General features: G+C 43.3%; 1 protein-coding gene across 8 annotated transcripts in view; it reads left to right on the forward strand.

Annotated features, from left to right (window-relative positions):
• Positions 1 to 21,679, forward strand: part of LOC147723150 (uncharacterized) — a 518,006-nt gene that overhangs the window by 248,297 nt on the left and 248,030 nt on the right. For 4 of the 8 annotated variants that reach the window (XM_086965540.1, XM_086965539.1, XM_086965538.1 and 1 more), the window contains 2 exons: positions 7,228 to 7,296; positions 20,439 to 20,480. In XM_086965540.1, coding sequence (XP_086821666.1) covers positions 20,465 to 20,480 — 16 coding nt within the window. In that variant the 5' untranslated portion in view covers positions 7,228 to 7,296; positions 20,439 to 20,464. Of the gene's footprint in view, positions 1 to 7,227; positions 7,297 to 19,599; positions 19,619 to 20,413; positions 20,481 to 21,679 lie in introns of all 8 variants that reach the window. The other 4 variants (XM_086965536.1, XM_086965533.1, XM_086965534.1 and 1 more) reach the window with 2 other exon arrangements.

Genomic DNA, 21,679 nt, shown 5'->3' on the forward strand with positions numbered 1-21,679 from the left:
TCTTGGCGTCCAACATGTCCCTGGACTGGGTAATGGCCGCCATAAGCGCCGCGTTATCAGGGACCTGGCTCTGCAATGTCGCTGACCCGGCTGCAGCACCCGCACCTGTGTACTTGTTGAGGGTCCCCTGCTTGGTGGTACCGCCAGCTCCTTTATCACGCGTCATCTTGATGCAGTGGGCGCCTCCGAGGTCAGGGGCCACCAGCCCGGGGGCCAAACGTAGACGGTAGCGCTGGGATCAAGCAGTGTGCCCACCAGACCAGCAGCCACCCCCTCGAGGACTCCAAATGAGCCTAATACGCGACCGCCATTGTAGCTGGCCAAGCCACGCCCCAATAAAACATCATATTTTTAATTTAGGAATTGCAACTTTCTAAGAGTTTCTTTCATGAGTGAAATCCTAAGGTTCGGCTATGGTAAACATAATGAGCTATTCACTTTTTTGAGATGCCAGTAAAGTGTCCACTGTCATCAACAGAACAAACAAAACCCTAAACCAATGAGATAACTTAATGCATAGGGAATAAGGCAGCAGACACTTTGAAACACGCTAGCAGTGTATGATTGTGTGTGTCCCCAAGAGAGATAATGCACACTGCCTACCCACATGTACAGCCATCAAAATGGAAAATAAAAACTTGCCCTGAGCAGCATAAGAGAATACTTTACACCAACAGATCATTTCTCATGTCCTTCTCATATTCTGTTTTTTAGCCGTGGCCCTAGTGCTTGAAATGGAACGGTACTCTCCAATTAAAAGTATTGCATTTCTCTTGAGAAGTGCCGGTACTGTCGCTCTCAAAATAAAAAAGTGCCGGTACTCAGTACCGGCGAGTACCGGCCCGTTTAAAGCACTGCTTGGCTCTGTTAGTACACCCACATCTACTCCCTGATCGTCTTTGTACACAGAGAGGCATGCCTCCTAGCCGTAAAGAAAAAATACATCGGCAGAAACCAACTTTCTTGGAAAATATCTGGGCACGAGGAGAAACAGTGGATGCCTTCAAATAAAAGAACAGACATAATATAAGTTTCAGGGCAAAGAGCTGCTGCGACTATTCCGACTGGAGAATTTGAGTTATAAATTCGACAGTTCGTAAGGCAAACACAGACTACTTGAAGACAATCCAAATTACAGAAAAATTGCTGCAATTCTTTCTTGAACCCAATGAATGTAGATTGAAACGTGTCCGCTACAACTGCCAGTTATAGCACCCATTTATATACCGTCTGCATCAATAGTGTACACTGATGAATTGGCGCAGATCACTACTGGTTTCTGCTTGTTTATAGGCTGCGCGGTGGACACAAGTGTACATTTTGGGGAATATGTTACTTAAAATTGCTCCTGTTTACTCCAGCACAAGCAATAAAGCTCAACTCTTAGTCAAGCTATAATTGTGAATTCTGAACTTCAGAGCGCTTGTTGCCTTTTCCAGTTGTTTTTAGGTCTTGGCCTGCGTAGGCTGCGCTTGCGCAATTTCGCCGCCGAGGTTTTATGTTTTCTAGTAGGGAGGTAAACTAGCTAGCTCTTCTCCATTGGCTGTCTTCCTAAACGGTGCCCAGCCATTGGAGAAGAGCTTTGTCCTTCACTCTTAGCCCTATCCATTTCGGATTGAGGGGGTGTTTTTTGCGGTCCTTTCTCTCCGTAACGTCTTCAGTCACTCAACAAAAACACCCCCCCCACCCCCCCCCCCCAGTCTGAAAAGGACAGGGCTTGCTGCCTCTCGGGCACAAACTTTGTGTTGGCAATGCTTTAAGCCCCGCCCTTTTCAGACTGGTGGGCGTGTTTTATGTTGACATTTTTTTTCGAAAAACACGCCCCCAGTCTGAAAAGGACGGGGCTTACAGTGTGAGCACTTTGTGCCTTGATCGAAATGCACATATTAGTTCAACCAGCTTGCTGCTGCCTCAGTAGGTGACAGAGTGAATCTAACACACTGCAAGAAGCCTTGCTCTCTCCGGAAAAGAGCTATGTGATGCGATGCACATGACTCTCCTCCGTACCCCGACCTGTGCAGCAAATGTGTTCATGTTCTGCCAATTGCGCGGGGGCCCCGCCTCTCCCCCTCTCCTCTCCGCAGTGCTGGCCCCACACACTGTCCGCCTTTGTGCCGTCCCTGCTGTGCGAGAGCATGCTGGCTGCCTACATGCACGGCTCCAGCCAATGATAACTTGGCAGACGGTCCCTGGCCTCCGAGTGCGCACGTCTGTTCCCAGACCCCTCCCCCAGCGGTGTAGTAGGGGCAGTGGCATACATCGCCGGTTTTCTGCTGGAGGAGCGAGCTGTCTGCAACGACAAGTTCTCCGAGGATGGCTACCGCACGGTGGCCCAGGGCACCAAGAAGGAGGGCTGCACCTTCCTCTTCATGCTCCTGTACTTATTCGGCATGGCCTCGTCCATCTGGTGAGTTATCCTGTCTCTCACCTGGTTCCTGGCGGCTGGCATGAAGTGGGGCCACGAAGCCATTGGAGCCAACTCGCAGTACTTCCACTGGCTGCTTGGGCCGTGCCCGCCGTCAAGACCATCACCATCTTGGCCATGGGACAAGTGGACGGTGATTTGCTGAGCTGCGTCTGCTTTGTGGGCATCAACAGCGTGGAAGCTCTGCGTTGCTTCGTGCTTGCCCCACATTTTGTATACCTCTTTATTGGCACCTCCTTCCTGCTGGCTGGCTTTGTGTCACTTTTCCGCATTCGCATCATCATGAAGCGCGATGGCACAAAGACCGAGAAGCTGGAGAAGTTGATGGTGCGCATTGGCATCTTCAGCGTGCTCTACACCGTGCCTGCCACCATCGTCATAGCCTACTACTTCTACGAGCAGGCCTTCCGGGAGCAGGCCTGGGTCACTCAGAGCTGCAAGAGTGAAGCCATCCCCTGCCCGCCAGCTGGCCCCGGCCACCGGCACATGAGCCCGGACTTCACGGTCTTCATGATCAAGTGGAAGCGGCCCACAGTAAGCCGGGCTCCGACGTTGCTTCAGTGAGGATGGGGCGGAGGCTACCTGTGGGCAGCTAAGGACGGTGATGTGAGAGTGTGTACGAGGAAGGGGGCGGGGTGGGGGCTTGGAAAGTGAGGGGCAGAGACTCGCCGAGTGTCCCGAAGTGACTTAGGGGCTCAAACTGTTAGGAGTCAGTGGATGCATGAGTCAGTGGGTGGATAGAGTACAGTGGTGGATGTATGTGTCATTGAGTTAATGGAGTTGAGTGGTGGTTGGGTGGATGGAGTCAGTGGATGCATGAGTTGGTGGGTGGATGGAGTAAAGTGGTGGATGTATTTGTCAGTGGGTGAATGGAGATGAGTTGTGGTTGTGTGGATGGAGTCAGTGGGTGGATAAAGTTGAGTGGTGGTTGGTTGAATAGAGTTGGTGGATTCATGAATTGATGGTTGGACGTATGTGTCAGTGGGTGAATGGAGTTGTGGTGGTTGGGTGGATGCATGAGTCAGTGGATGCATGAGTCAGCGGGTGGAGGGAGTCAGTGGATGCGTGAGTTAGTGGGTGGTTGGAGTTGAATTGCAGTTAATGGAATGCACGAGTCAATGGGTGACTGGAAGGAGTTTTATGGTTGGATTGAGCCAGTTGATGGTTGAATTGAGTTAGGTGTTGGATGGGTGGATTGCATGTTGTATGGATGATTCAGTAGGTGGGTATGTCTGGATGGGTGAATGGATGGAAGATGTGTGGCTGTGTGTGTGTGTGTGTGTGGCTGTGTGTGTGTGTGGCTGTGTGTGTGTGTGCGGCTGTGTGTGTGTGCGGCTGTGTGTGTGTGTGGCTGTGTGTGTGTGTGTGTGTTTGTGTCTGTGGCTGTGGCTGTGTGTGTGTGTGGTGGGTAACATCCTTTACAATGGAACCGTTACAACGCGGTACCGTTACAATGCAGGATTTACAAGGAAAGTCGTTACGACTTTCGCTGGAGGGCGCTCTAGGATAGGGGATAGTTTAATTTACTATCCAACACCTTCCCTACTATCCACAGGGACTGGAGTTGGAATAGTAAATTAAACTATTCACTATCCAGCGCCCACTCAACGCAAGTCGTTGTAACGACTTGCGTTGTTAAACCTGCGTCGTAAAGGTACGCGTTGTAACGGTACGCATTGTACCGTCATACATCCTGTGTGGCTGTGTGTGTGTGGTTGTGGCTGTGTGTGTGGCTGTGTGTGTGTGGCTGTGTGTGTGTGGTTGTGGCTGTGTGTGTGTGGCTCTGTGTGTGTGTGGCTCTGTGTGTGTGTGGCTCTGTGTGTGTGTGGCTCTGTGTGTGTGTGGCTCTGTGTGTGTGTGGCTCTGTGCGTGTGGCTCTGTGCGTGTGGCTCTGTGCGTCTGGCTCTGTGCGTGTGTGTGGCTGTGTGTGTGGCTGTGTGTGTGGCTGTGTGTGTGGCTGTGTGTGTGGCTGTGGCTCTGTGTGTGGCTGTGGCTCTGTGTGTGGCTGTGGCTCTGTGTGTGGCTGTGGCTCTGTGTGTGTGTGTGGCTCTGTGTGTGTGTGTGGCTCTGTGTGTGTGTGTGGCTCTGTGTGTGTGTGTGGCTCTGTGTGTGTGTGTGGCTCTGTGTGTGTGTGTTCGCCAGGATACCTTGAATGCCAGACGAATCTTTGTTTAAAAGCGATCTGTTTTCAACTTGACCCTTTAGGGAGTTGACATTTGGCTAATACAAGTGTTCGGATTGTTCGATATTAAAGATTTCACTCGTGGTTAAAAAATTGTACCCCACGTTGTCATTTCATCTTCAGTGATTCCAGGGAGTTCTTTCAGCTTTGAAAAATATCGTCCTGATGATGGTCTATCTGACGAGAGCACCCTAGACCGAAACGTCGACACTCCATCATCTCCTTAAATGTTGTTTTCACACTACTCTACAACAATTCTTTATTAATTAATCTAGGTTGTTTATTTTATCCACGAGGAGTTGATGTTACTAGTTATGAACTATAGTGAAAACACTGTCTACCTTTGTTCATGCCTTTCTGCTCGAATTGATTTGCTCGTATTTGTCTCCCCGATGATTTGTTTTGCAGTAAAAAACTTTGGTTGAAAAATAATCATTTGCTCTATGCGTTCTCCTTCTTCTATCAATTTATTGACTGTCGCGAAATAAGAGTGTGATCGTTTAGACACCATTGAGTGTGCTACTTCTGTACAACTCACCAATCAAACTAAGTATCCTCAAACAAGTCCCTTGTAGCACATCGTGACTAAAATCATACATTGCCCAAGCCTACAAGGGTGTATTGGGTTTCCCCTGTTTATAACAGGGTGATATTTAGGCATATCACACTGAGTAGAAAAGGTAACAGAAAAGTAATCTGTACAGTAATTTTGAATACCTGACTTACCTGTATTTGAAACGACTGCATTTGAACCTGCATTCAGTTGTAAACACTGCATAATATTTTGCAAAGCATTTATTTCACTTACCTGTGCCAGGCTTGGCTTGGTTCTAGAAATCAATTAAGTTAATAATAATTTTTTACAAACAAAATTTGTCTGAGCTCTGTCTTTGAGTGTGTGACATCATTTCCTGATTGAGTGTGTACAACAAATGCTTAACACTGTCCTCTGATAAAGTCTTACTGCTTGCCCACACTACCACAAAAAGAGAGTAATGTGCTATCTTTTACCTCTGCCTACCTTTGGGGTTCCACTGGACTCTGCACGTACTATACGTCATTTTGGTATATTATATACAAGTACTATTTGGAGAAATGTGTAGGCTGCTTCACCTGATAGTTACAGACATACTGTAAACTTGTGATTTTGCGTAGACAAAGTTACGGTAGTTCTATGTGTGGAAGATGTTCCCAGTTTTTTGTCTCTTGTTCCATGGTTACTTGCTGTTGTCACGGTACACCTTTGGCATACACTGACAATTGCAGCGTTCGCTATCCTGAGCGAAATCAGTCCATTCTACTTTTCTGTTAAAAAAAAAAATTATATATATATATTTGGTGTATGGTGGCAAATTTGAAATAAGGTGCTTAATGTACTCTGAAGTGAGAAATTGACCGGAGGAAAGGCCAGACTCTGCTATAAACACCAGGAAGTCCAGGAACACTGCATTTACAGTTTTCCAAGTGTTGAAAAACAAACCCAGGAATTGATTAACTAGGCTACAAATAGAGAAAATACTGGAAATTGTCTAGGTGGTTTGGAACAGAAAACTGATATTAGAGCTTAGAGATATTGGGGACAAATAATCCAATAGATATCCAATCGATATCTAATTCGATCATTTTCATGTTACCAGTCATATCTGATGTAGAATTTGTTACAGAGCAATGTTTTGCGTTGCTGGATAAAAGCATGACCAGGATAACAATCTTCATCCTTAGTGAAATCTTCACTCTATTGCTGATTGTCCTTGGGGTCTCTCATACTTACACCAGTCCTGCCAAGCATCGACTACAACTATTGTCTACATGGAACACCAGCAAAACAAACATTTCGTATAAAGCTATTGCATCTAATCTTTTCCTTCGTCTAATAAGATTTGTCAATATCACACCAGTGCCAGAATCACTCCTTTGGGTGTCATTTAAGCAGGTACTTCTTTTTATAACCATCAGCCTTTACCGCTAGGAATTTGAAAGCCATACTTCATGCTTCACTCCCGCAACAAATGTTTGCTTACCACCAGACTAGAAGACCCCTATAATGGAATCTTGCTGTATTTTGCAAACTGTCGTTGGTTTCGAGGATGGTCCCTGCATGGGCATTGCTTCACACTTATGTGGCTCCACATTCTAGATCAACCATATCCACCTAGTGTACATTTTGGAACTGCAGAGGTTTTGAGACTTCTTTTTGGCCTGAAATGGGGCCGAACCTGCACATCATTTTTCCAGCTTGGTATCCTTCCAACCACAGCAGACCTTTTTAATCCCTCCCACTTAATCTTCTAAGTGTTTTGAAGCAGTCAAACCAACGCAAAGCTTCCCTGAATCAAGATCTGTTATTGTACATATGCTTAGTGTTGGTTTTTAGATTAGTAGTAATTTTAAGTGACCTTTAATTCACTGTTGAATTTCCAAAATGAACGTTGGGACTGGTTTGGCATGTAATTTGTATTGTAATTCTGAACAAGATTGCTTTTACTTAATGATTGATCACTTTGCAGTTTAGAAGTGAACTATGTGCAAATCTTCATTTACTCAGCAGTTGCTCTGTATAGCCATTTGATGATGAGTCCTCTTTACTCTTTGGTTCTTAATGTGTTTATTACATTTACAGACCTGTGAAGTTCCCTGTCTCGATCTAATAACTCTTCAAGGACATTATCAAGGGGCAAGGCATAAAAAGGTAATATTTTACAGTTTATTCTGTAGGTACGTTTATTTATAGCAGGCTTTCATAGTTAAAAACAATTTTAATTCTGATATCCCAAACCTGTTCACAGATCTTAGTGACCTTTCATGATTAAGGATTCATGTAATATCTATCATTCCTTACTGCTTGACTATGGGCATTATAAACAAAAGGGTTATTTCAAAAGATTCACTGTTTGCATATTTGAATCTCTTTTGCTTTTTATTTGTATTTTAAGGCCCTTGAATATGCAGGGTTACTCTAAATTGTGTTTAACTAATACATCCATCTTTTTAAATCCGTTCACAGGAAAAATACGATGCTTCCCTTACCAGTAGTTTTTACGGAAAGGTATTTTGTTTTAAAAAGCTAGGAGAAAGATGAAAACTGCAGTGCTAATAAAAATTAATACATATGTTGTTGGCCGTGAGTTCGCCGCCTGGGGGGAGAAAAGGATGTTAGGAAGGTCCCTTTTATGAATGCTGAGAGTTTAACTATTTTAAAGCATGTTAAGACGGCATTATATGTTTCTGATGTTAGATATGTTTTGTAAAAACATGACTAGTGTTTAGAAATATCAAGTCACAGAGAATGAAGAGTAGAGGAGTGACTGTACCTGGATGTTAGTGTGAATATTGCCTCTGTAGAATATAGGGACAAGGTAAAGAACTAGGTTGCCTTCGGCTAAAATTGGACACTAATTGACACTTTATCACCACTGATTAATTTATATGCAATAAGTTATTGGGTGTGTGGAAATAAAGTTAGCCACTTGGAATGAAACATTGGTCAAGTAAGTCGGCTCTAAAGGTGTTGAAACGATGGAATGACCAAGACACACATGGCACATTGCGCCCTTTTAGAATTCCTTGTTTTGCTAGCCTATCCCAGGTGTATCTATTATCCAGTTTTACATAAATTATGCGCTTTGTTTTTGCAAGTGGTGCACAAGACATACCGGTTACGGCATAGGAGACTAGCAGTCCACTATCTTTTTCCCCTATTATATCAAACTTCTTTAGGTATCCTCGACCCTTATGGACTATTTTATCCCTGGAATAGCAGGCATTCATCTCAAAATCGTAGTCGCTCTGCTTTAGATATCCTGTGCGGTTTCTCTTTTTGCCAGTAGAAGGCCTGGGTTAATCAGGAGTTTCTTATATGATGTTGCTTCTCATTCTCTCCATATTTCAAGTATTACTGTAAATGCCTGTGCCGCTTTATGAGCTACTTTGGTGTCCTCTAATCTTTTTATTACTCCATTCCACTCTGTTTGTAGCTTTGGGCCCTCCTTTAAAGTATGGAGGAAGTTACCATTCTGGCCACAGTTGCATAGGCACATGTCCTACCAGGATCTGCCTTTTATGTCCTGGAGGACTCTGGTATGATACTATTGCTGTATTTTCAGTTAGATCAAGTGGAAACATGATTTTATTGATACTCCCTCCAATCTTCGTCGTCTAGTTCTCCATCAGTTTGCCAATGTGCACTCAGCTGGTTCAGTGCATCCTGCTTATTTCTCATCAGTGTGTTGTAGTTGAGGGAGATTGCCTTTGTAGTCATGTGGCCGTCCAGCAATCTGCTTTCCAAGGGTAACCTTCCTTGGTAAAATCTTTGCTTACAATGCATGGCATTGTTGGGAATATTTAACATTTGTGAGGGCACCGTTCCATATTCAGCCCTCTGCTAATCAAATGTCATGATACAGTTTGCGACCCTCACATCTAGTGTGTAGAGGAAAATATCGCCCCATTTTTTCAAAACTGTTCTCGCCGCCACGGACCACGTTTTGTACTTGACGGAGGGATTACTATGCACACCTGGATAGCTTTGTAGTATTTTAGTGCTTTCCTTGCTATCCCTTCTTCGTATGTAGATCTTTCGCGGGTATGTAGTGCTATCCGCGACAGACCATCTAGCCATGGTAGAGATTTTAGCAATCTGTTTATTACTACGAAGAATGCAGTTGGCAGAGCGTATGGGATAGTGTATGGGCTCTTCTGTAATATGTAGGGTAATCGGGGTAGTGCAATCATTTTAAAGATTGCCTCTTTTTCTATGAGCGAGAGTTCCTCCTGCACCCTTCAATAATATTTTACATACTTCTTTAAACAATGGAGTAGTGAGGCCGGGTTATCTTTTCAGCTCTTTCTCTAGTTATCCATAGTCCCATGTATTTGAAATGTCTTTTTGTGAATTAATGGCATGTGGAGGAGTCTGGTCAATATCCAACTGCCCATACGGAATATCAGGAATTACTGCTATTTGATTCTCAGCCCAAATGTTTCCCATACACCGCAACTGTACGCTATTTATGATCTGGGATATGCATTCAGTGGCTCTTTCTTAGTTTTTTCAGTGGTGAACCTGCTAGTCTTTTGCAGATTCAGTGTAATAACTATTTTAAAGCCAATTCTCTACCTAATTTTTTCCGCTATCGGCTGTTGTAACGAGTGCAGCAGTGCTTGCAATTTTAAATTAAAGGTAATTAAAAAACATAAAGATCATGAAAATGGGCAGTTGAGACCTTTTTTCATTTTGATCTTTTTGTTACTGCTTATACAGGACTGTAAAGAACTTTTTTTGTGTAATGGCTTTTATAATATATTCCATTTTTAGCTTTGATGGGTAATGACGCTTGCACAATTTGTGGCTGGTCTGTTTTATTAAATGTCTCCTCTATATGGGTCTTTAGTTTAGCCTCCTACAGAAATTCACTTCTTTGTCTCTAACATTCTTCCATTGACTTGATTCACTATCAATCACATCTTGATTGAGCTTAAATCAGGTATGTTAGTCTCCTCTTCTTTCTAGTTACTGTTTGGGGGCTTCTGCCCACCATATTTGAAAAGTACACCTTTTCATCATACTTTTAATTCTTTTTCTAATTCATACATGTCATACACAGTGCATCCTTTTTTTACTGTTCGAATAGTTATGCACGGCAACCAGTTTTTATTATTGCATTTGTCAGGACTCGACCCAGCATGTCATATCTATTGATTTTTATCAATGCTAGTTATTCCATAAAGGGTTTTCCAGAATTGAAAAAAAAACGTTTTTTATTTTAGTTTAATGAAATAAGTCTGAGATTTATCACCTATCTACTTAATTGTTTCTGCTATTAGCAGGATCATACGAGATTTGAATCATTACGTGATCGCATTTAGTTGTTGGAGCAAGTGCAGCAGTGCTCGCTTTTAAAGTAGGGGTCATTTAAAAAAATATTTGTTAGGGTCCAAATACATGCCTCCTCTTGATAAAGGTAAAAGAAAAAGGAAAACCGACACATTTTGAAGTGGGCACGGATGTATTTTACGGGTATAATTTTCCTCTTCCTCCTCGGGACTTCTGGCTGACGATTCAAAACTAAGGTGTCGCACATACTGTTATTTTGCTAATGTGTAGCATTTATTGTTAGATGGTCAGTGTTGTTCAGATAAGTAAACGTGTCACAAGGATGATCGAATGTCATGATACCGTTTGCGACCCTTACATCTAGTGTGACCGTACCACCTTTTTCAAACCTGTTAACTCAGTCACAGACTAAGTTTCATACTTGACCTGGAGGGAGGAAATGGTGGGGGAGGGGGGGGGGGTGTTGTCAGTCTCTTTTTTTCAGCCCATTTCTTGCGCCAGGTGGATAGCCCAACTCTTGCTTTGATCATTCGCCACCTCCCAGTGTCTGAGTTTTTCATGTCACGCATTCTACAAAAAGCGGGTCTAGTATTCATTAGTTCTTTCCTAGTCATATGTGGCTTTGCTACATGGTGCAAAATGAAGGGCTGAAAGTTTCCCTTGCTCTGCAGCTATTGATTTTTCTTTTTTGGGAAAGGAGCATTTTTTTCCAGAATTCAGCCACCTTTTACTGAATGCTTTGGACTGTTCTTTCTGCTACGTTGTAATGCAGGCAGGAGCTGGAGCTCTGTGGTGGCTTTACTAAATGGCCCTCACCACTGAGCACAAAGTCTTTTAACGCATTTCAGTTTCATATTCTTCGTTGCCAATGGAAGATGAGGTTGTCAAACAAGTAAGGTTAATGCTGATCTCCTATTTGAGCCCACTAAAAAATTGTTGTGTGAATCACAGCAGGCTCAATTAGCTTGTTTTGCTACCTTTGGAAAAGGCAGTCAATAAAGTATGTAATCTTGCTAACATACTGTGGAGGTGCTTGTCCTTGACAACTTAAAGTGAAGTTGAAATTTGTAAAGGCTAGAAACGGATGGAGTTATGCATGGGGAAGATCACACCACTGGACTAAGGTTTAGGCTGTACTGATTTTCCATGTTGCCATAACACTCACCCCGTTGTCCAGAAGACACTGGGAGAATACTTTTTGACTGTCTTGCTGCACTGTTCTTTGATGCATCATGCAGGTCATGTAAAACCTAATCCTAAAAGAGAGAACCTCTGCTTCTCTGGGTACAGTCTTAAAATTGGTTAACATGTTGAGCACTGTGGCACTTCTTTGGTGGTCCTCCTGTTCAAGGAGACTGCTCCTTGAATAGCTCATACCTGACCTCTGAAGCTGACCAGGTCTAAAAATCCTATTGTTGGACTGGTGCCAACATGTTACATTAACTGGTTTATGGACTACATTGAAGCTGTACTCCTGTCTTGTGATGACCTTTTCCATCTCACTGCTGTCTCTGAAGGCATGATACAGAAATCCAAACATTTTCTTCAGTCTCCATTCATGATGAACTCTGGTTGAAGCATCCAACATGAATCTAGTGTTGGATGAGCATCTCTCCATTTCCCTTTAGAATTCTGCCACACGAATGCTTTAATAAGTGCTGATGTCAGCTTACCCGGAACGGCTTTTATAATGTCCACTTCATCGTTTTGCACAAAGCTGTTCCTCTTTACTCACAATCCTCCTTTAATGCATTCACTGATGGCATATCAAATTGTAGTAGAGACAGATTTACAGAATCGTGTGCTGCACTTTTTACCAGTTAAGATGTATTCTTCATTGGTGAAATAGCTTATTAAACATAAACCACAAACCAGCCATATACATGGGTTACTCTAATCTAAAGCAATGGTCCAACCCTCTAATGAAGGTGCCTTTGTATCTATCCAGTTTCAAACACAATGGTCCCTAAACAGAAGATTGAACAAACCATGAATATAGACTCAATCAGTACTATATTTGAAGCTGTCCAGCCGGACAGATACTTTAATATATTATTTATTTATTTGCAATGTTTTGTATAGCGCTGGCTAGACCCGGAGGTATCAGAGCGCTTTACATAAGGATCAGCGAGTTACAGGTTACATAATTACATAGCCATTTAAACTGCACCAGCGAATGAAAGCGTAGAGCAGTGTATTGGTTTATAGCCATTTCCACATTATTAAATTTGTTTCCAAAAAGGAACAAAAGACATTTGAAGAATCCCCGCGATTGATGCCGGCAGGAAGCACACCCATACAGCAGTGTCCTCACTACTAGGCCGATTCCGACCTAACCCGTCTAATTGATATATTGACCACGTACGCGGCGCCATCTCCTCCAACCTCTTGCAGGCTTGACCGCACCAGGTCCGGACGCTTAATCTGCCCCAGCCACTCCCGTGGTGTATCCATGCTGCTCTCTTTTGGACATTAGGCAAATGTACCCAGGCATGCTAATGTAAATGTCCTTATGATAATCCTAATATGTTTTGTAAGGATCGAAACGCTGTCGACTTAATGCACACCATATACACTTCTCAAATAAATATCGCTCATGTGTAATGGTGTCCCACTATATATTTTGTTTGTAACATCAGTATGTGCTACATACAAACAACTTACTCTGCCTGATCCTTTTCTGTTACACGTTGTCCGTCCTACTCTGCCGAGTTGGATGCAGGCTTGTGTCCCATTTCAAATGTCTCTTGTTCATTTTTTGGAAACTAATTGAATATTAAAGTATCTGTCCGGCTGGACAGCTCCAAATATAGTACTGATTGAGTCTATATTCATTGTTTGTTTAATCTTCTGTTTAGGGACCATTGTGTTTGAAACTAGTAAACTACCCAAGGTCCCTGACCAATAGTGATTTTGTCCCCCCTTGTTTTTCAAAGCTTTGTATCCATCCAGGCTTTAGGGATATCACATTTGACCATAACCAACCCCAGCCCCAAGAGTACTCTTTTGTACGTGTTACCATCTATATCATATGTAATATATAGCAGAGCAGTCCTCGGGTTTCTGGGCATACTTCAGGCATGCAACTGCTTCCTCCCAAAAGGACCGAAGCACAGTGCAGCTCCAGGCTGTATGTATGTTAAAAAAAAATCCCCACATGGGCAGTGCACTGCAAGCATAGCTGTGATTTCAGTAGCCTCCATTTATCACAGCTTCACCCTTGAGATATACTCGATGTTGATAATTCACTTGGATACCACGAAAGCGAAAGGTTATGTCATCCTCTCTGGAACCCAGCCAGAACCTCCTGCCAGTCATTTTCGGTGTGCACACCTAGGTACATCTAAGTGCATAATTATCGTGTGGACGTGCGCAGTCTTTAAACGCGCTAGCGGCTTCAGGTCACGCCATGTTTTAATTTTACCTGATTATTTTAATCACTGTGTATTGTACTCGCATAGCTCTGTACCCTAACGCTGGGGACGCGCGCTATTCTTAAAACGCGCTAGCAGCTCCAGGTCACGCTATGTTTTAAACTATGCCCGATCTTGGATCTTTTTAAAGTTTACCTTTTGTGTGTGATTACTTGCTCGCTACTCCAGCTTCTTCCAGCTACTTCCGCCCCCTACCCCGGTCCACCACGGGCTTGCCCGATTGTTGTGGAGGGTAGGCGGGCGGCCAATCGCAATCTCTGGACGCTGGGAGGGCAGAGTCTGGGGTCAGCACACCAGCCATTTAAGGCGATGCACTTTAGGACGCGCAGCGGGGGCGCGCCGCTGGCGCGCCTAAGACAAGCCTGTCTGCGCCCGTCCGTGCCTGTGTCGTGCCCAGTGCCAGGCTGGCTGCCGGTGGGCGCACAAGGGGGCAAATACGCTGGTCCAGGGCTCAATTGCTGGCCATGAGGCCTCAGACCGGTAGCTGTAGCTCTATGTGCAACCCCCCTCAGCTACTTGCTGCCCACTTTGTATGCAAAGACTGCGGCTTCCCTCTAGAAGCATTTACCATTTACCATTTGCCCCAGTAAAGAAAGCTACAAAACACCAGACCGGGGGTTGCCCAGGGAGGTTAAGGCGTGCCTCGTCCACTGCCGTTCCCTCCCACGTCATGCAGGTGATATCTGGCTTTCGATCACCACCCACGCAAGGGACCTGATGTTCCTTACCGAAACATGGGTTAAAGACTCTTCTAACCCTGATATATCGTTAGCAATCCCCCCGACTACCAATTTGTTGGGATTAATTTTCAGGGACTAAAGTGGGAGGGGGGTTGCCATCATTTCCCGGACCAAATGGAAAATAGCTTCCAGGAAACTGCCTAACTCAGGCCCTATTGAGGCAACGTATTTCACAATCACGGACCCCATTCATCTGGTCCTGGCGGGCGCTCTAATCTACAATCCCCCTGGTACACAGCCCTCTCACCTTACTGAGTTATTGGCCATCCTGGCTGACCTCTTCACTAAAACATCCGCATTTTACCGTCTTAGGTGACTTCAACCTACATGTGGATGATCCTTCCTGTCCTAAAGCGAGGTCCCTTGTAGAAACTCTAGCAGGAATAAACTTGGACCTGAGAGTTCATAGCCCCACTCATACGGCCGGCCACACCCTAGACTTGATCTTTTCGAACCTGTCAGCTCTTTCTACTCTGACCCCTAGTCCACTGGCCTGGTCCGACCATTCACTCATCCCTTTCACCCTAGCTATCCTCAGCCCAGTAATCACTAATAATGTAAAACCTAACCTGGGCAGGAAATGGCACAAAGTCATCAATGATGCCCTTGAACTAGCACTCTCTAACATGGAGTGGCTCCCGACTAAGGATATAGACGCGGATGTGGAAAAACTCAATTCCACTCTTATTACAGCGATTAACACAATCACCCCTTTACTTCCTCTATCCTCTGCCAGATCGAAGCCCTCTGCCCCATGGTTTTCCCCGGACCTCCGTACGGAAAAAAGCAAATGTAAAAAACTTGAGCGCCAATGGCCACGCTCTTATGACTCTATCGAAAAAAATATATATAGAGCTGCGCTAAAAAGGTTTCACAAATTAAAACAAGTTACTATGAAGGAATACTTCTCCAATAAGATCAACTCTTCTGACAACTCGGTCAAAACCCTCTTTCAAATCGTGAAAGACTTTACTAAGCCTTCAGCACTTACCCGTCTCTCCTCACCGAGTCAAGAACTCTGTGATGATCTTTCACATTTTTTTCATCACAAGATTGTGGATATTTTCTCCTCGTTCACTCCGTCCACTGGGCCTGATGAGGCGATATCAGTCCTACCACCTCTACCGGCCTGTACCACCACTTTTGAAGCATTCGAACCTATCGTAAGAGACTCTGACCAACTTAAAATGCAAAAATGTAAATCTGGCTCTCCCCTAGACCCCTTCCCAGCTCAAATACTCACGCAGCTGGGCTCACTTATCATCACCCCCTTGATCTCCATTTGGAACACATCCCTCTCCTCTGGCCAATTCCCGTCTGATTGGAAACAAGCAATGCTAATCCCCATATTGAAGAAAATGGATGCCGACCCGTCGGTACTTAGCAACTACCGACCCATTTCGCTCCTCCCTAAACCTGCCAAAATTCTGGAAAAAATAGTACAGGAGCAATTGGCTGGCTACCTGGAATCCAACGCCCTCTTGCATGACTCGCAATCCGGATTTCGATCCGGATATAGCACAGAGACTGCCCTTCTGGAAGTATCAGAGACCATTAGAGAGAGCGTGGACAGAGACGAGGTGGCCATGTTGGTGCTCCTCGATCTGTCCGCGGCTTTCGACACCGTGACCCACTCCATACTACTGAAAAGGTTGCATGACCTAGGAATAAAAGGCACACCACTGGCTTGGATTAAATCATTCCTGTTAGGCAGAACGCAACCGGTATGGTGTCGACCTTAGCTGTCTAAAGAAAAGATGCCCCTGAACTGTGGAGTCCCCCAGGGGTCGGCCCTCAGTCCTCTTTTTTTTAATGTGTACATGTCGCCATTGGCAAGAGTGGTTGAGGACTGTGGTGTCAGAGTGGTCTCTTACGCTGATGATACTCAGCTTATTCTTTCCTTTAGAGACCACTCTGACAAAGGACTTGACAATTTTAAATCTTGCCTCACCAACATTGTTCAATGGATGACAGTTAATACATTAAAATTGAACACCAAGAAAACTGAGGTGCTATTTTTTAATCTAAAAACCCCTTTGCTGCCTTCCGCATGGTGGCCGACTGAGTTGAACCCACCCCCCATTCCTGCCAACTCAGCCACCTTGGGTTTTATTTTGACAATAAATTTTCATGCAAAATACATATCCAAAAGGTTACTTCTGCCTGTTTTGGCAAATTAAAAATGATTTTAAAAATCTCCCCTTATCTGTCTAGGGACTCTGAGGACTGTCGTTTACGCCCTCATCACCTCACACCTGGACTACTCCAATAGTCTTTATGTAGGGGCTCCTGCATATTTACGTCACCAACTACAGATTGTCCAGAACGCGGCGGCTAGACTGATCTGCCACGTCCCCTATCGTCACTCCATCTCCCTGTACCTAAAGAATTTACATTGGCTCCAAATCTCTCACCGCATCCAGTTCAAAGCCCTGGTCCTGGCTTTCAGAGCACTTAATGGGTATGGACCAGGCTATCTCAGAGACATGTTGAAGCAGGTCCATTCAGTCCGTTCCCTTAGATCCAACTATCTTCGTCTCCTACTGCCTCCCCGCTTTCATCGCTCTAGAAGAGGAGGCAGAGCTTTTGCAGTAGTCACTGCTAAGCTATGGAACTCTCTACCGCTTAACGTCAGACTCACTGATTTAGAACCCCTTTTCAGGTCCAAACTGAAAATATACCTGTTCTCCTGCTACTAGCCACCGTGGTCACTTCTGCTCCTGTCCACAGCGCCGGGACACCCCCGGTGGGGGTAGCCGCGCGCTTAATCAAATTCCATAATAATAATAATAGTCTGTACTGTGTTTCAAACAATATTTAATTTTAACTGTGCACGTATGGTAAGTTCCTGAGACCGACTACTCATTTGAATGAGGTGCTTCACAAGCTAATCTGCAGAGGCTTCATTTGTACATAAAGCTGTCCAAATCCACTCTATAACTCTGCGTGCCTTGAGAAATCTGAGTCACACTTAGTTTACAGAAGCATCAACTGTTTTTCTGAACTCTTTGCATATTGTGAGTAGTTCCATCTTAATCTTAGCTACTATGCTCATGTAATATGTTTACATGCAGTCTTCCTGCTTTATTGTGGACGTTTGCTAATTATTGTTGATGATTTCTCTTTTGTTGGCATAATTTTTTGGTGGGCCACTGCTGTGTTTTAGCTTGTCACTTAACCGCTCGAACAAATGCTGAAATAATTTCAGTGGTGATGTTTAGATTATTTGGGGTAGTTGTCAGTCGCCAAGCGTTTGCCCTATTGACGAGCTTGAGGCTTTATGGGCACATGTAATTACGAAGCAGGCAATTACATTTCCCTGATAATGTAAGCAAGTTATGTGTCGCGGTTTCTTTTTATTTATTTGTTATTTTAACTAGCAGGCGCTGCATTATCATAAATATGTGGCAGTTTAATATGTTGTATTTTGGTCTTTTGTGTGTCCATTTCACTAACAACTTTACAATCCACTGTGTATTCATCCTTTTATAAGGTCCGACTCTATTTTACAATATTGAGTAGCTGACTTTGTAATTTTTCTTAAAACGCATCGCAGAGAAGGTTAATCAGTCAAAGTACTTCCCTATAGTTTTTTTGTTGTGTATATGAAATTGCTATATGGTTTGTATTTTTGGTATGTGATTTGAACTTTTAATGGGTTCGCTTAACCCGTTATATTGTTGCAAATGCGTTTGTTTTGTGTTTGTTTAGAGCATTGGCATCTCATTTCCTGGGTGCTTTGTATGTTTTGTTGACACGTTAACTGGCGATCTATTGTTGCACTCCAACTAAATTTAGTTGGATATTTGTTTGATAACAATGATGTACCTGCTGATATCTGTGCAGGCTTGAAAACTACAGTGTTCTCAGGGTGTACCTTAAAGCTTAGAAGTTGAAGAAGCCACACCGGCCTTTTTCCGGCTGTAACTTTAAATAGGGCTGAATCGGTTTTTTATGCAGGTTAGGTAATGGTATTGTATTTTGAAAACTCACTATGTTCCCTTGAACTACCTCCAGTCACCGTCTTTGGATAGTCTCTTTTTCAGAGAATCTCAGAGCTTGGCTGATGAGACAAAATGATGGTAATAGGTTAAGTGCACAGATGTTTGTCTGCCCTGTTTTGTGTTGTGGTTCCGGTTCTCTTAATATTTTAATTTCAAATGTTTTCATGTTTCTCGTGATGGGTAAGTATTTGATAAATTAAAAGCACTAAACATATTGATTTGTTGTTGGTGCCCTCAGAATTTGTTGTATCCAGTATGTTGCCTGAATCACCTCACATATCTGTGCTTTCTTGGTTGGAGTTTATAGTTCAACGGTTTCTCAGATCACCTTTTGCACTTATCTACCATCTTTCGACTAGTGAAGTGGAATAGTTGACAGCAGCATATTTTGCAGAGTGCAAAGGTAGCCTCCTATTCGTGAGACAGTGAGTGGTTACAAAACTCATCTGTAAGGTGTTCAAAGTGAGCTCATGAGCCCCCAGGCTTTGTAATACTGACATCTGAATGACATTTCAACAATGTCTACTTCTTATCATTGGGAAAAACCGTTTTTGCCCAAAAAATCCTCTCCAACCCCCCCCCCCCTCACTTTAATGGTGGCTACAGAATGTTACAATAGATTTGGTCAGTCTTGACAATCGTAAATTACCTTTTTTGGGAATTTTGATGCTATAGTAATAGGTACACTTCTATTCTCTTGTGCCGCACCCATGTGAATGCCCCATTTCTTAATCGCTTAGCATAGTTGCTCTGTGTTAACCTTAATATCGTTGGAAATCTTGCCTCCGTGATGCCCACATTTACAGCTATTTGCAGAATGCCATAAAAGGCTGGACTTCAAAAGAAAGTTAGCCTTCAATGAGTAACGTCTGCAAATACTGTTACGGAATTGAGTGACATGTTTGAAAGATATACATGCATTAACAGGAACTTTTCTTATTTTTTTTTTATTTTGGGATCAACTCATCTCGTCGTATTAAGATGAAAGCGATGTTGAGTGGTAAGTGATTTTTTTTTCCCCTCCCTTCGGAAACTATTTTACTCTTATTGTTTTTTCCACTTCGGGTAGATTTTTGGGGGGACGAACAGACTTCTTTTCAATACATAATTTCACATCTCCTTTTTTACAAGCTTTTTCTTCATTGTCATTTTATTGATGCTGATCCATCCTTTTGATGGATTTTTCTTTTTCCTTTTGAAGAATTGCTTTTTATCCCCAGGGTTGTCTTCAACTGCAGCAAGTAAGACTTTAGTATTTCTGTGGAAATCTACCTTTTTTAAACAGACTTTAAATTCAGCAGCACAGTTTTGGGGATTGTTTTTGCCCTCCATTTGTATGTAATCGATTACTAGTCATTAACCTCTGTTAAGTAACTGCTTACACTTTTTGCTGTTGGTTACTAAACATTTGTGATTCAACTCAGTGATCGATTATGTCTGTAAACTCCGTGCTGCATTGCCACCTGAAGCCCGAATTGGGGGCGGGAGGGTCTCCTTCAGTGCATATTGCAACGGGTCATCTAATATGGTTAGAAAAGTGGTTTAAGTCAGAGTTACTATTTAGTTTTTTTTAGGGTTGGGTAGGGTAGGGTAAGCACAGTGAATTGTATTTTCTGTGTAGATGTTCTCATTTGTCAGATGTTAGTTGCATAACATGGTGGAGAATCACTTCAAACTAGTCACATGAGCGTTTTACTCTTTTTTTTTTAATGCATATAAAGTTTTGAAGGAGTTAGAATGTTTTAGTGCATTGAAAGTCAAAAAATATATATACATGTATGTATTCTGCTGCAAGAACTTACAGCTATTTTGTCTGGCAGGTGAAGATGTTAAAGCGACCCAGGAAATGGAAAAACCTCCAGGTAAATCACTTGTGATGGATTTTTATATTTGATTTTTTTTTTATTGTTTTGAATGTCACACTGTTAACTATGGCCCAGAAAATATATTTGCCCGCATTTTTAATTTTCACCATTTCGTTTCAGCAATATAGCATAAAAGCAAATCATCACAGCAGTATCATATTGAGGAATAAAGATAGTGAAGTGAATGTTTAAATATCCTAGTTCACTGAGCTACAGATTTCAAATGTTACTCAGTTGTTGGTTCTCTTGAGTTAATTGTTGCATTAAAGTTTGTTCTCAGCCTATTACACATGTCTAAAGCTTTATTCGTTGGTGTCAAACTCTTCCTCTTCCATGCTGTTGTGTATTTGTAGTGAATGCTGTCTATGGGGATTGTGTATGTCATCCTTTTAAACATACTGCCATGCATTTATTGTCAAAGCATAGCTACGAAAAGGAGGATTTTCGTACATTAAATGCTTAGTAGGGTGTGAAGAATATGCCTAATGAGCTAGCTAGCTGTTGGGTACTGCATGGTATTAAGTTGCGCAAAGAACATTTCTATGAAGCTTATATTTCTCCCATCACCTGCCAATCATAGCATTTGTTTTTGTAGTCAAACCAGTGATAGTTTTGTTTCTCCCAGAGCACTGTAAAATGTTCTTTTCAGCTGAAGTCAGTGGGGCTTTCTGATGCTTGGGGCACTACATAAGCTCTCTTAACGTTAAACCAATGCCCTTTGCATTGAAAGAAAAGCTTGCTAGAACTAAAGAAACCACTATTATGAGAGCAATTAAATTGACCATTTGTAGCAAATGACCCCAAGTAAAACTCCTAAGCCTGTATTTCGTGTAGGCGCTTTGTCCCTGTCCCGCTGTGGCACACCTTTAACTGGGTATGCTTTGTGTAGACTTAGACAATACACGGTAATACAGTAAATGCTCTGGCCCCAGCATACCCGTAAGCTAGTGCATGCCCTTGTGGCAGTGCGTTAGTTAAAGTCGAACTGGTTGTGTGAAGCTATTGCTCAACCTTTCACTGTGCAGATGGCAAGCAGCCTAACTTTAATTGGGGGGCATATGTCCCCCTGCAGGATGGTTCAGCGAATGAATTCCAATTTCTTGCAGAGGGCTGACTGGGGGGGTACGTGGGGTTCATGGGGTCCCCCTTTCCTTTCTTCCATGTGGTTCTTACTTGGTGCACAGTCAAGGTGCGTG

The sequence above is a fragment of the Lissotriton vulgaris genome, chromosome 4_1 (genome assembly GCF_964263255.1).
Source record: "Lissotriton vulgaris chromosome 4_1, aLisVul1.2, whole genome shotgun sequence".
Classification (NCBI taxonomy): Eukaryota; Metazoa; Chordata; class Amphibia; order Caudata; family Salamandridae; genus Lissotriton; species Lissotriton vulgaris.